The sequence below is a fragment of the Lissotriton vulgaris genome, chromosome 3_1 (genome assembly GCF_964263255.1).
Source record: "Lissotriton vulgaris chromosome 3_1, aLisVul1.2, whole genome shotgun sequence".
Classification (NCBI taxonomy): Eukaryota; Metazoa; Chordata; class Amphibia; order Caudata; family Salamandridae; genus Lissotriton; species Lissotriton vulgaris.
The window spans coordinates 945711257-945726735 of NC_141689.1; the positions used below are offsets into that span (position 1 = coordinate 945711257).

At 45.0% G+C, this 15479-nt stretch overlaps 1 protein-coding gene across 2 annotated transcripts in view; it reads left to right on the forward strand.

Annotated features, from left to right (window-relative positions):
* AGTPBP1 (ATP/GTP binding carboxypeptidase 1) overlaps positions 1–15479 on the forward strand; it is a 1139154-nt gene that overhangs the window by 456860 nt on the left and 666815 nt on the right. For both annotated transcript variants that reach the window (XM_086961295.1, XM_086961296.1), the window contains exon 7: positions 3695–3826. In XM_086961295.1, the coding sequence (XP_086817421.1) occupies positions 3695–3826 (132 nt within the window). The remainder of the gene's footprint in view (positions 1–3694; positions 3827–15479) is intronic.

Here is a 15479-nt window from a genome sequence, read left to right on the forward strand (position 1 = left end):
GATCTAGAACTGCATCTGGAGATAATTTTGGATTTCAAAATGACATGTTCTCTTACAGGTAGCAACTGAATGAAAGTACCATGCCTATAAATATAATTGTTCATATGGGACAATTGTTATTTTTATTGGGTATAAATTACAGTGTTGCATGTGACACCCAGCTGCTTCAGGGAGCTAGAAAGGCATAGCACCAGGCTATCGTCAGAAAGCCAAGGGGGCTATGCAAACGGTTAACGCAGCAGAATTTGAGTTGTCAGCACAAGTGCACACAATGTCATCTTCACTCTAATGCCATTGTAAGTAGAGGATCTGTTCTTAGCCGTAAATCAAATGTAAACACTGCGAACAAGCATTTGCAATGCAATAATTCTTGCATTACTAAAAGTTTGAGCTATTGGCGTTGCATTATTATTTGCAACGTCAATAGCTCAAACTTTCAGTAATGCGAGACCTATTGCTTTGCAAATGCTTGTTATACTTACCAATTGGTCTGGATTCTGTCTCTGAGTGTGTGTAACCAGTCCTTGATTGAGTGAATACAATAAATGCTTAACACACCCGCTGGATAAACTTAACTGCTCGCCCACACTACCACAAAGAGAGCCGTTAGTACTTACCTAATTTAGCCTATGTTATCCCTCTGGGGACTCCCTGGACTCTGTGCACACTATTCCTCCTTTTGGTACAGTGTATACAGAGACCGCTTCCTACACCCACCCTGAGCTGATAGGAGTGGCAGATGCATCACAGCAGTGTTGAAGTGTGCCATCAGAAGGAAGTGGAGGTAAGAGGTCACTGGTCTATAACAGAAGGACAACTCCACATCAGTATTGTGCAGCTTAGGGCCATTTGTTTGACAATGAAAGTTGCTCTGCCATCCATAAGGGAAATGTTGATGTTGGTTCTCACGGACAACATGAGCGCCATGTGATACTGCAGCAATCAGGGCAGTGCAAGGCCTTGGGTCCTGTGCCAAAAGTGTTTATCTCTGGAGAAGGCTGGCGGTGCAGGACATCTTTCTGGTAGCCAACCATCTGACATGGTCCCTGAGTGCCAGAGCAGATAAAATTGAGCAGATTTCTAATGGCACCTCACAAAAGGTATCTGCAGACGGAGGTGGCACAGAGGGTATTCGATCATTGGGAAGAGCCCTTAATAGATTTATTTGCCACCTTCGAGAAAGCAGTGTCCACAATTTTCCATTTAGGGAGTTTCTGCAAGAGCACATGTTAGAAGATACATTCTTGCTGGACCTCTGTGTGCATTTATGCCACTACCTCTACTTCCCTGAGCTCTGAAGATGATGAACAATGATTGGGCCCAATTCATCCTAATTTACCCAGTTTGGGTGGGCCGGTAGAATGTGGTCCCCAGACTTGAGCAGTCCTTCAATCTGGCTACCACTTTCAGAGGACCTTCGTCTTGGCAATAGGTGTGGGCCTTCATCCGAACCTCTGCAGCTTACACCTCCATGCGTGGAGATGGAGCTACAGAAGTTGACTGATTTTGACTTGCCGTCTGAGAGAATGGATGTCATCCTCGCTGCCAGATGCCCTTCTTTAAAATCCATCTATTCTGGGCACTGGGACAAGTTCATTAACTGTTGTGGTACTCATGACAGAGAATTCTTCCAAGCAAAGCTGTATGGGAGATCTTTTCTTTGTTTTGTCTTTAGCCCAGCAAGGCCTTGCAATGGGCACTGTAAAACGTTATTTTGTGGGCCTTTCTACGTTTTCCAGGCCTACTGGCACGTTTAAATCACATGGTTTGATGCGATTTATTAAAGGCGTGACACACGTGTTCCCTCCCAAACCATTTGTGATGCTTCATTGGGACCTTAACCAGGTCATGCCATTTCCAGCGTATACACCTTCGAGCCACTGCATAGTTGCTTACTGAATCTCTTGTCTCTGTAAACTGTTTTCCTAATTGTGATTATGGCAGCTCTTCGCATGAGCAGACTGCAGACACCTTCATTGCAACTGCCCTAATGCCTACCTTGACCTATACTACCTTCTTCCCAGACAAATTGGTACCAACCTGGGTGACCTTTGTACCTAAGGTTGTTAGTCCCTTTCACGCGAGGTACTCTACCAGGGTTTGTTGCTGTCCTAGTCCCTTCAAGAGAAGTGGAGAGCCTCCATTGGTTTGACTTCAAAAGGGCTTTGACCTTTTATTGATCGTATGAAGGCTCATTGAGTGGACCATCAGCTCTTCGTATGATTTTCTTGAGCAAAGAAAGGGAAGGCCAATTCTGCAGAAGGGACTCTGTCAATAGTCCTTGCCTCAAGATCTGCTATGCACTGGCTATGAATAGCCCCCTTACGGTGTGAGAGCCCTCTCCACCAGGGATAAGGCGGCCACCACTGCTTTTGGCGTGAGGGGTGCCTATGCTTGATATCTGCCAGGCTGAAACATGGGAGTGAGTTCAGACATTCACATCCAGTAGGAAGGGCCCTTCACCCTCAAAGTTCTCCAGAACATTTTGATTTGTTTCCACTCCACAGAGCTTCCATCTTTAGGAGCTACTGCTTTGGTATCTGTTCTAAATGTGCAGACTCTGCGGTTAGAAGTATCCGTCGGAAGAACACGTTATCTACCTTTTGTAAAGCTCTACTTGGTGGATGCTTTATCTAACCACAAATTGCTCACTGCTTCCCCATCTCCCTGTTCTGTGGAGTGTTATTTTTATCATCTAAAAAATGGTCCCAAGTTAGAGATCAGCTCCCTCAATTTTTTATGCTCCACATCTGAGGGTGCTTGAAGGGAAAACACAAGAAACTGCAGGAGTAGAGCTTATATGCTGTTCTTTCTCGGTCACCTCTGGGGCAGTGTGAAGTCAGTGTGGAGCCTGGAGGTTAGTCAAAAGATGAGGAATCTGTGGTTAGGTAGAGTATCCAACTGAAAGAACTTTACCAAAGGTATATAACTTGTTCTTGTGGGTCTTCTTTTATACTTTAGACTTATTACCACTTTATTCCACTTGGTGGTATTCTGCATGTCCGAAAAGCCAATTTTCGAATATTTGCTAAGTGCATAATTTTTTTATAAATATTTGTGAATTGCTACTTGAAAATCACAATTAATAATTCACATTTTTACTATTGAACCTGTAAGGATTTGATTCGTTTCATGCCTTTGTGCATAGTAAAACCCATATTTTGTGATTATAATCAGTTTGTGACTGAATACTGAATTGTAAAGCTTTTATATATCAGGCCAGCTTTAAATAAAAATGCACATTTAAGTGTTCCCTAAAAATTGATAAAGCTAAAAAGCATGTTAATAATAAAAAAGACATGCTGTAGAGTATCTAAAATGCAAACATGGTAGTCCTTTTTTTTGGACTGTTTTTTCTTTTACATTTCTTGATTATATCATAGGTCTGCGCTTGACCTCAGTAAAGAATTTCTGCATCATGAGTCTCTTCCAGACAATCTGCATGTTGCATGAAATGCTAACTTTTGTTTGGGAAATGTAAATAAGATTTAAATTTAATGTAAAAATATACATTGTAAAGAATCTTGACACTCTGTAGAATTTGGTACAACGTGATGTGCAGCAAAGCTCTGATATATGTGTGCATACTCCTTTGGGCAGAATTACCTCCGGAACAACCAGGACAACCACTGTATTATTTTCTTGTAGAATAGCAAAGCATTTCTTATGTAAATCTTTTTCCTTTTGATTGCAGACAAGAAGTTTCCTAGTAAATCCAGGATTAATGGAGTCTTAAATATAACACTGAATTTGGTAAAGCAGAATTTGCAAAACCATAGGCTACTGCATCCTTGCCTTCAAGTTCTGCGAGCTTACTCTACGAGCTGTAAGTATTGCTTCTTCTAACTTAGAATAATGTCACAACCAAAGTGGTCAAACCCAGAAGTAGAGGTTGTATGTTTATTGTATATATCTGGTATTTCTATAAGACAAACCTAGCCAGAAATCAGTGGAGCGCTGTACACGGTCAAATGCAAGTTTTAAGTCAACAATTAATAGGAGAGGAAGCTGAATGGTGGACAGTTAATGCATTGTGATGTAGTGTTCTTTAAAGAGGTGAGTCTTCTGCAGTTTCCTAAATTAGAGCAGCATTGTGGAGGTCCTAATGGATCAGATACAGGGATGTTGTTCCAGATCCTGGGTGCATAGATGGAAAAGAATGATGCAGCCAGACAATGCTGGCTGGCAAGGAAAGCCACAGGAGTTCCATCAGTATGGGGTGATGTGATCATATTTCTTCAGGTCCTGGATGAGATGTACTGTGGCAGCTAAGATGCCCCTAAGGGGTGCCAGAGTGGTGTCTGGGAGGCCATGAAGAAGGCATTAACACCATTTAGATGAAAGTACAAGGGCTTAAACAGCAGTTCTGAAGTCAGCTTTCTGGAACAAATTGTTTGACTTTCTTTAGACGAGAAAGCTGGTAGCAGGCCCTATTTCTTTTTTGGCAATGTGTTCCTAGAGGGAGAGAGAGATTGGTCTCTAGGTTGAATTCAAGTGATTCGCCTTTCTGTGCGAGTTGGGGTTTAAAGTAGTCAAGGTGCTTAAGGAATGTGCTGGACATCCAGGTATGTATGGATGGGCAAGCAGAGTTTGAGGCGTTGGCTGTTTGAAGAGGAAACTTTCAAGTAGAGTTGACGATCATCAACATATAGGTGAATCTTGATGCTTTTATCTGTGAATAGAGCACCAAGAGAAATATTTAGTTTTTCTAATTTAGCGATTCCATTGTTATGTATGTATGTACGTTTTGTATTTCTAAAGCACAATCCTAGCTAGTTGGGTGCGCTGTACAGGTGGTCATTCCCAGCGGGGGATACATAGGGAGCAGAATTGGAGGGTGCAGGTAGAGCTAGTGGAAAGAGTGAGACGTTCGACTACCTGAGGTAGTTTTTTCTTGAAGAGTTTTTCAGTTTTGTTCTAAATTGTAGGTGGGCTGGTGCTCTTATGATATCTGCATTCTGTGATTTGAAAGTGAATTAGAAACATTTCTTCATGCTTTGAAAAATAAATATTATTTTGTGACATCAGAATGTAGTTACTAAAATCACTTCTACCCAAATGATTTTGACTGAGTTTTAAACTAGAGGGGACTCTTAAAATAGCTGTTTTAGTAACATGGTCTAAATCAGGGGTCTCCAACCTCTTCTGTAACCAGAACTACTGTTGTTCAATGAACATTTTCCAGAGGTACTTTTATTGTTGGCCTTGTAATTGAAGCTGCCAAGGTTTCAGATTGATTATGTGTGACATTTTCATAATTTCAGTGTAATTATGAGTGACATTCAACGACTATGAGTGCCGCCACTCTCTCACAAGCAAAATCAAGCAATGCATAGCTGCCAAGTTTTCTGATTCCTTAAGTGTGACATTTCTGTGTTTTCATTGTGTATATGTGTGATATTTGATTGCCTTATATGTGACACTTTGAGTAATATTTGACGGTGAGTGTAATCATGCGGTTTTGTCCATTTAATGAATGTATGTCCCTAGCACCACCCTGTCCACACACTGAACATAAGTGCAGCTCAGCTAAGTCGTGTTGATATGCCAATGATTGGCCAAAATGTATTGACTGTAGTGTTGGATATACCAGCTCCTGCACATTAATGCAGTTCACAAGGTTGTGTTAAAACAGGTTTATATTCATTGACACTAATAAGGCATGTGATCTCAGGCAGTCCAATGTTCTAAATCAGCATTTAATGTAGCCAACTGACATAGTTAATAGTTAATCAGTCGGACTGCAAAGTTAGAACTGGCAGACAGTGTAAATCACATAAGAGAAGGGCACTTGGCAACCAACAACACAAAGCCTGAAAAAATATAAAGAGTGTGTTCGAGGCATATGAGCTGCAGATTGCACACTGTGCATAGATCGCCACCTAGTGTCTCTCTTCTTGGAAGGAAGAGGAGGTGCTGGCGCATCAAGTGGTCTCTTTTTGGAACTGAGAGTCAATTGACCCGTCTTAGGATCAGGTGTGAAAAGTTCCTCTGAACAGGGCAGATCCTTCGATGTCGAGGTTGTCGGTGCCATAGGTTTTTTCGGCACCGAGTTGATTGCTGATTTCAGTTTAGAAGTGTGCCCTTTTGAAGTGTCCTTTACCGGAACCTGTTTCTTCGGTTCCGGGTGTTTTCTCGGTTCCGAAGCATGTGAATCTGGAGCTTTAGGCTGTGTTTTTAGTTAGCTCCAAATGCGGTTTCGGCATCGATGAGCCGTTGCCAGTCTTCGGTGCCGCGTGCTTTGGTGTCGGAGCAACGGTCGGCGTGGTTGACGAAGATGGCTTTTTCTTCGGTGTCGGTGTAGGATCGGCACCGTGGATAGGCTGGCTTGAGCCCGAGCTGCCTGAAGGCTTAATGGGCTTCTTTGCCGGGCCCGAAGGCGGGGCGTTGGAAGCAGTCTCTTGGTGTGCAACCAGGCCCGAAGGTGGGGGTGTGTCCGAAGCATTTTTTGAGGGTGTCGAGGAAGGGTTGGGGTCGACGGTCTTACTTACGACCCGTTGAGCTGGAGTGACTTCCTCGACGGCGGAGCTTTCGGCGTCTGAGGAGCTGGTACTCTCTTCGGCGTGCTGGTGTTCTGGCACGTCGACACCCTCTTCGAAGATGTCGTCAGGGATCGAAGCTGACGAGCGAGCCAATGTTCTTCAGAGCGGAAGGAGGCACAAGCGGAACAGTCTTTGGGCTTGTGCTCCAGTGAGAGGCAAAGGTTGCACACCTCATGTAGGTCGGTAAGGGGAAACTTCGACCCACATCGAGGACACTTCTTGAATGGCGTCCTTTCCATGAGCCAGAAGTAAGGCCTAGGTGGCCCGAAGGCCTTTGTCGACGACCGGAATCGAAGACTTCGAAGGTGAAGAATCGCGTTGATGTGGAGCGCAATCAAAACAATACCGTCGAACTGGGTGAGGATTGCGCGCCGCAGGAAATTCGGTTCCTAACAGGAGCGCAGGAAACACATCCGAGCCTGATGGCGGAAAAAAACAATCTGGGGATGGAGCCGATGCCCATGCGCAATGTGGCCCAAAGGAGAAGTCACCTATCTCGTGACTTCGAAAGAACTTTTCAGGACAACAACAAACTGCAAACATCCGGGCCCAACACTAGATGGCGATCTATGCACATTGTGCAACTCTGCAGCTTTACATGCCAAGAACAGATGCATACTGGTAAGTAGCATTTTCCTACTCATTCAATGGCATTTCCCACCTGCAGGCAAAGGAATTTCAGATATGTTAATTTTTTTCATTTACCTAAATTGGAATTGCAAACATCAATGTACTGAATTTATTTAGCCACACAGTCAGTGTTAAGCCGCCCCATCTACTTGTCCCCAATACTCTTACCAGCAGCTGCAACATAGTTCTGGAACACATTGAGGCCTGGTCCGGTAAGAGTGCCTCTTCTCTGTATAAGCTTGCCCATGTGTCAGCAGAGCAATCACTGCTGTTTTGACCAACTGAGCTGGCTGCCACTAGGTGTCACTGTCTGATAGCTAATAAAAAAGAGTAGCGCCATCCACAACAAGGCAGGGAACTAGAGATATCCCGCTTAGCTGTCTCTTCATCTTGTTTGCGTGACAAATTACAGCTCATGCAGTAATGCGGGAACTAAATTTAAATTGTGTTACCTTCACGCAACATTCGTGACACTTGTCAGGACTGTGTAATAGCAACCACATCAGTTAAGATTATATTAGTGGCCGGCTATTCAACATTACTGACAGTGATCATCTCAGTACATCAGCCAGGGTTGCCAGCAGTAACTTAAAGTCTTTTTCAATTTGGAATCCTTTTAAATAGGAAACACATACCCGCTGTAGCTGAAATGCTCATAGCACTAAGGTAATAGTATTAGTAATAAGTCTTCTCAACGCCACGTGTTTTATTGCTTTACTTTAAAAGTATTTTTGAAATTACACAATTTTTCTCAAACCATCATCTTATGAGCTCTGAAAATACATATATTTTTATCTCGAATAAACTCTTTTCGATTTGGTATAACTATATTAAATCAGCAAAGCTTCTAATTTTGTAGAGTGGGCTGCACACAGGAGAGCTATTCAAAGGGAGCTGGAGAGCTACTAGTAGCTCATAAGCTACTTGCACACATTTGCCTGCAGGCTTTAGAAAGGCAGATCCATGAAACACGTCTTGGCTGTTGCCAGATTAAATCTGGCTATTGAATGACCAAACCTATGGAGGAATTTAAGAACACTTCCTGAATGGTCAGTAATTTTAACAATGCAAATAAAACATATTGCCAAAAAATAAAGCTCACTATGATGTATATACTTATCTAGATTCATGAACTATGAATATCTGAAAGAGACACGTTAGTGATAGATTCCTTACCTTAAACGTGAGTGATAGATTCCTTACCTTAGAATATCCCCAGGCGTCAGACTGGATCCGGAAACCTTTGCGTAGCAGTACCCTTGTGCGTCGGTAGGCGTTGTCTGCGGCTCCGCGTCCGTCGTTGGCGTCGTGGGCGCCGTGATGACGTCGTCTGAGCACTTAGACGCCGCCTCCGCGTGATGACTTCAGTCCTTTTTTTTCCGCGCCAACAAGCGCAGATCTGGAAAAAGCAGTACTTTAGTCACTTTTTGACCAGTCTTTTTGATCTCTTTTGATCATCTTTTCTTGAGTCTAACGTGTAAGGTAAGGAATCTATCACTAACTAATGTCTCTTACAGACATATCGTTACACAAGTAGTAAAATGTGCTTTAAGTGCATGCACACAACTATCATGTATACATTTTTGAAATGCATATATTTAGTGTTAAGAGTGCAACAGTGAGGAAGCACTTCTCAGTATTGTATCTTTTATAGATTCACATGTTTAAATTATCCCTGTTGTCATTGTCGGAATCCCACAATAACAGTAAAATAGCCGAATTAAAGCTTTACACTCAATTTCTATTGAAATTCAATAGCGTTTAGCAAACTATTATCATTGTTTTAAAACATCAAAGCTTCAGCCAATCAGAGCATAGACCATAGAGTCTCCATCTCCTGCTGGGCCACCATACTTCAGATTTCTTACCGCACGTTGTGTGATAAGGAGTCTCCCTGAGCTCTGCTCAGTCACAGTATTTCTACTGTTGCCCTTTTGCTTGTAGTTCACCTCTTTGCCTCATCTCTTCATCTGAGGTACAGTTCAGGAGTGTGAGTAACTGTTTTTCTTCATAATGGCGGAGTCTAAAAAAGGGTTATTTAGGCCCTGCAAGACTAGTGGAAAGTCCAGACTTTATTCTGAGGATCTACATGAAGAATGCTATTATTGCCTGTATCCAGACCACAATCCCAGACATTGCAAATACTGTTGTACTTTTTACATGAAAACCCTCAAAGACAGTGAGGGTGGGCTGCTCCTCTGGCTGCAAAGGAAGGCAGCTGCTAAGGACTCAGACTCTGAAGAGAAGCCCCATACCTCCTCCAAGAATAGAAAGAAAGAAGTTTCTACTTCTTCTTATAGAGATCCTAAAAAGTGTAGATCTCAGAGAAAGGAAAGGCCAGAAGAAAGAAAAGGGCTAAGAAAGACCAGCCTGGTCCCACTGCCTCACACCAATGAGCCGGCTCCTCATTAATATCTGCGCCTCATACTCCCTTTAGGGAGTCTTCAGCAAGAAAAATCCGCCTGCCGACGACCCCATCGGCGAAGCACTCATTGTCTATGACCTCCATCTCCACCGGATAAGACGCACCATTGACGGTCTCGTCAGAGACTTCAACTACGTTGATGGTCAAGATGACGGCTGTTACGCCGTTTTTGTGATATTTGTGAGGGTATTTCTAGAGCACAACGTTCGCTCCGGAGGGAGCATCTTGGCGCTGAAGATCCTGGATGACCAGTCCTAAGGGGGTTAGATGGCTGCTTTGGAGTAGTCGTCAGAAAGGTTGAAAATCCAGGTTTTAAGGAGCCTTCTAAAGGGTTTTTCAAGGGTCAGTTGTCTGAGAGTTTTTGGCAGGTTATTCCAAGCTTTCGTGGCAAGGAAACTTAGGGTTTTCCCACCTTTCGTTTTCAAATTGTATTTAGCAGGGAGGATGAGATTGTCATGGGTCGAGCGAAGGGTGCGACTTGGGGTGTAGTGGGGAAAACGCCTGGAGAGGTATTTAGGGCCTGTTTTATTGAAGGCACGGAAGGCTATGATCAAAATTTTAAAAATAATTATTTTGTGAAGGGGCAGCCAGTGTAGGGATCGAAGTGCTGCAGTGATGGAAGCTCTGCGGGGCAGTCCGAGGACCAAACGCGCGGCTGTGTGTAGCACGCTTTGTAGTTTCGATATCGTGCTCTTTTTTGCCCCTGCGAGGAGGCCGTTGCAATAATCCAGGCGTGATATTATGTCCGCTACTGTCACAGTTTTTCTGGCATCGATTGGAAGGAAATTGAAAACTTTCTAAGGGATTTGATTATTCCGAAACATTTGCCGGCGTCGGTTCTGGCATGCTGATCAAAGGAGAGGTCGGAATCAAAGATTACGCTAAGATTCCTGGCCGATGTAACTGTCTGAGGGGGGGCAACTGAATTGTCTGGCCACCAAAGGGCTGGACAGAAGGAGGTGTTTTTTCCGATCGGGAGGATCTCCGTTTTACTCGAGTTGCATTTTAAGTGGTTGTGGTCCATCCATCGGAAGACTTCGGTTAAGCAGTGTTTAAGGTTGAGCTCCGCTTCAGTGGAGTTGCCCTCTAGTGGCACGATGAGTTGCGTATCATCGGCATACGAGGTGACAGGTATGCCGAATGATTCGATCAGGGACAGGAGTGGAATGAGGTAAATGTTAAAAAGGAGAGGGCTCAGGATTGACCCCTGCGGGACACCTGAGGAGACCGTCTTTTCTTTGGAGTGAAAGGGGCCCAGAGTGACAGTTTGTGATCGATCGGTGAGAAAAGACTTTATCCAGGATAAGGCGGAATCAGAGATACCAATGTCCATTAGTCTGCTGATAAGGATGGAATGGGAGATGGTGTCAAACGCCGCCGTTAAGTCGAGAAGGATGCGAATGGAGTTTTTCCTCTGATCTTGTAATGTTTTAATGGTGTCAGACAGTTCAATTAATGCAGTTTCGGTCGAATGTTTAGGCCGGAAACCCGATTGTTGGGGGTGGAGAATGTTGTTATCATCCAAGTAGCGTTTTAGCTCTCTATGAACTAGTTGTTCCGTTATTTTTCCCAAGGCCGGGAGCAGCGATATCGGGCGAAGGTTGGTAAGGTCTGTCGGGGATTTGTTTGCCTTTTTCATAAGGGGTTTGACAATTCCCTTTTTCCAACGGCTGGGTACTAATCCTGTGGTGAGCGATGAATTGATTATGTTATTGATAGTCGGATTAACCACATCAATTAGTTGGTGAAGTATTTTAGGGGGACAGGGATCAGACGGGGAGCCTGATTTACAAGCCAGGATGGCTTCTCTAGTTTGCACTAATGTGACCGGGGAGAAGCTTCTAAGAATGCTGACTCGAGAGTCCGGTGGGGGGGGGGGGCACAAGAGGAGTAACTGGAGGGGGGAAGTTGTTTTGAATAGAGGCAATTTTGTCTTCAAAGTAATCAGAGATTTGGTCGCATAACTTCTGAGATGGGGGTATTTCAGGCAGAAGTGCCTTGGGCTGCGTGAACGATTTTACTATCGCGAACAGCGCCTTTTGTTTTTGGCTGGAGTTTTTAATGGCGTTAACGTAAAAGTTTTTTTTGGCCGATTTGATTTCTGAAAGATAATTCTTCCTTGTGGCGATATAGGAAAGACGATTGACCTCCTCGTATGTCTTGCGCCATTTACGTTCTGCCTTTTTGCATAGCAGATGAGCGGTGGCTAGTTCTGGTGTGAACCAAGGGGCATTAGTTTTGGTTTTGCTCTGGGAGGTGCAGGAACGTTTGGGAGGGATTCTGGATTTCATATCCTGTGAGATCCAGTTGTGGAAAAGGTCGGCGTCGGTTTCGACGTTCCCAGATAGAATGGGGAATTGAGATTGCATTAGGGGTTTAAGAATGATGTTATCTTGGACCTTTTTCCAGTTGATGGGGTTGTTGGGGTGAGAATTAGCTTTGTTGCAGGGAGGTGGGTTCACGTTCTTAATGTGGAATGGGATCAGAGAGTGATCAGACCAGATCTGAGGCAAAGGGGGCAAGGTGATTAGGGAGGAAAGGTTGGTACATACTCCATCAAGGGTGTGACCCAGGGAGTGCGTAGGTAAAGTGACGAGTTGCTTAAAGTTGAACATATCAAGGGTTTGCGCGAAGTTAATAGTTTGTGCATCTGATTTGGATTCAAGATGCAGATTGAAATCCCCGAGTAGGGTGAAGAAAGGGTATCTAAGTGAAAAATGTCCCAGGGAATCGCACAGTGAGTCAAGAAACTCTGTGGCATTGCCGGGTGGGCGATAAATAAGTCCACCTGAGAAGGAGGTATGTTCGTTCAATTTAATTGAGAAACCTAGGCCTTCTGTTTTTTTTAAGGGCTCCAGATTGAAGGTATGGCAAGGGAAAGTGTTCTTAAGTATGATTGCGACACCTCCGCCTCGTCCCTTAACTCTATCTTGCCTGAAAAGCGAGTAGCCCTGGGGTAGGGCGACAGCAATATCAGGATTACTGTCTTCTGTTAGCCATGTTTCAGTTATCATAAGGCAGTCAAGATCGGACTCAGAGATGAGGTCATGTATATCTTGATTGTGCTTGCACATGGAGCGTGCATTGATCAGACCTCCTTTGAAGAAGGGCTGTGAGGCCTTGGGGGGTGGTACGTCGGCCGGTGAGTGGGCTGAGTATTGGATAGTGGTCCAGTGGCAGAGCTTGCAGCTGACTGGGCCGGCTAACGCAGCTGGGTCTAGTATACATGAACAATGCTTGGTGACCTGTAGTTGATGGAGGTCGCTGGGCTGATAAGAAATGTGGGAGGGAGAACGGGCAGAGTTCCCTGCGCCTGTCGCGGTCTTGTCGCGGACGGGCGCAGATGGGCTTGCCTTAGGCTCGCCTTCGGCGCGCAAACGGCGCTCCCGCTGCGCTCGTCCGCTGCGCTTCCTATACACACACATTTCTGGGGTTTAAAGTAGTCAAGGGCGTGGTTTAGCGCGCACGCCTGGGCTGATGGCGGCGGCTGAAAGGAGATTGAATGCGCGACAGCGCTTAGATCGGCTGCGTGCAATTACGCGGTGTTTGTTTAAAAACAGCAAGTTATCAGGAAGTGACACCACACATAAGTTTTAAAAACACAAACAAATATGCAGATTACACAAAGTAACTCCAGCGCCCGGCTTCCGCCTCAGGGCTGGGTCAAGGATCAATGCTTAGACGCTAGTCTTCAGCGTCTTAAGTAGTCGTACTGGTCGGCGTGGCCTATCAGGTGGGCGTGGTTTAGCGCGCACACCTGGGCTGATGGCGGCGGCTGAAGGGAGATTGAATGCGCGACAGCGCTTAGATCGGCTGCGTGCAATTACGCGGTGTTTGTTTAAAAACAGCAGGTTATCAGGAAGTGACACCACACATAAGTTTTAAAAACACTAACAAATATGTAGATTACACAAAGTACCTCCAGCGCCCGGCTTCCGCCTCAGGGCTGGGTCAAGGATCAATGCTTAGACGCTTAGACGCGTTGAGGATGGAAGTGGTAGTGTCACCGTCATTCAGCAGTTTTAAGATCATCTCCGTCGACGAGGGCTACCGTCGACGGTCAAGCTAGTCACTACACCGTCGATGAGCATTTCTCTTCAGGTGCCGCAGTCTGTTCTACCGTTGACAAGCCCGTCTGACTCTCTCGTGAAGGGAAAAATACATTGTTTTTCCAAGGGCGGTTCCATTCCTTCTGCAGGACTTTTTTGTCAAGGAATTAGAGAATTAAGGTCCGTATGGCCCTGCATATTGCCAACACATTCATGTCTTCCCTTACTTGGACAACTGGCTAATTAAAGCCAACTCACAACACAGCTGCATACAACACACTTACAAAACAGTTCAGTGCTTCACGACTTGGGATTCACTGTAAACCTCACCAAGTCTCATCTTCAACCCTCCAACCCTCAAGCATACTTGGGAGTCACAATAGACACTTGCAAGGCTCTAGCATACCCCAACTCTGTCAGAATATGTGACATGGAAACTCTGATATCACAATTTCAGCCTCAACACTCATTTTTTTTATATTTAAAGACCTTTATTGCACAAGAGTTCAGTTACACAGCTTTTGTAGCCTACAACCCATGGGGGCCGGCAGCATAGGGTGGCAATCAGATGAAATGCGATTAAAATAACACAGCCGTTCGGCCGGCAACCCTGGGGTCCGGCGGCGTGGTACAATATATGCATGCAGGCATCACATGGTAAGCAGTATGTCTAGTAAACAGGCCTGTGGGATTTTTTTATTTTTGTAATCCGTGTGTGCAGCTGTAAATGCTTCGATATGTCTCCGGTATCTGTGCTATATGGGCAAAAGTTCATGTCCATCTCATGGGTCAGTTAAGAGTTACCTCTGTCAGTCACTGCTTGAACTGGCGCTAGGGGAACTGGCAATTGCTCCACCGGGTTATCGTTATAGTTGTTACAGGCATTTGGCGGTATAGCTCACTGTGGCAAGAAAGTGATCATATGAGGACGGCGGTGTCTAGCAGGGACTGCCATTTCCAGGGTCGGTGTGTCTAGTGATCTGCCGTGCGCGGAGTCCCCCAGAAGCCGCTGTATAAGCATGGGTATTGATGGCAAGAAGCATTGCCTCGGGTCGGGCATTGAAGTCCGAAAGGGTGCCCATCCTAGTCATGTCCCGCAGCCCGTGTGTGGTGGGGGTTGCGTTATGTCGCTACAGCCAGATTATGTAATGGTAACTGGGGTTAGCGTCCAGCAGTGTAATGATAGCATGTGGGCCGTTGTAGTCTATAGCAATAGAAGGCCTGGTCTGGGAACTCGACCAGTAAGGTAACAAATATATGAATCATAACAGTGGGGAAATAGCAGCGGGGAAAGAGAGAGAAAAAAATAAAAGCGTCAGTCAGCGGGTTAGGGGGGAGGAGGAGGGGGATGTCGCAGCTGTGGCGGGGGGGCGGTCAGTGGGTCCTAGGAGGAGTGCGGCAGGACAGCGGTTTGTGTGTGTGGGGATCTTAGCCGGGGCCTATGGCCAGTTTCTCTAGGGTGCAGCCAGGCCGAGGACCGTATTCCTCCTAGACTCCACCTTCTCCAGTGTAGAATCTTAATGTAGTCCTAACAAGACTCATGGGCCCTCCATTTGAGCCTTTGGACAAATGCGAACTACAGTTTCTGACTTGGAAGGTAGTCTTACTTATGGTCATCACATCTCTTAGAAGAGTTGGTGAGCTCCAGGCACTAACCATACAAGAACCATTTTTACTAATTCACCACAATAAAGTGGTTGTTAGGACTAACCCAAAATTTCTACCCAAAGTTATTTCTGCTTTTCATATCAACCAGTCTTTTGAGTTGCCTGTGTTTTTTCTTCAACCAGACTCAGTAGCAGAACGTGCTCTTCACACATTAGATGTGAGAAG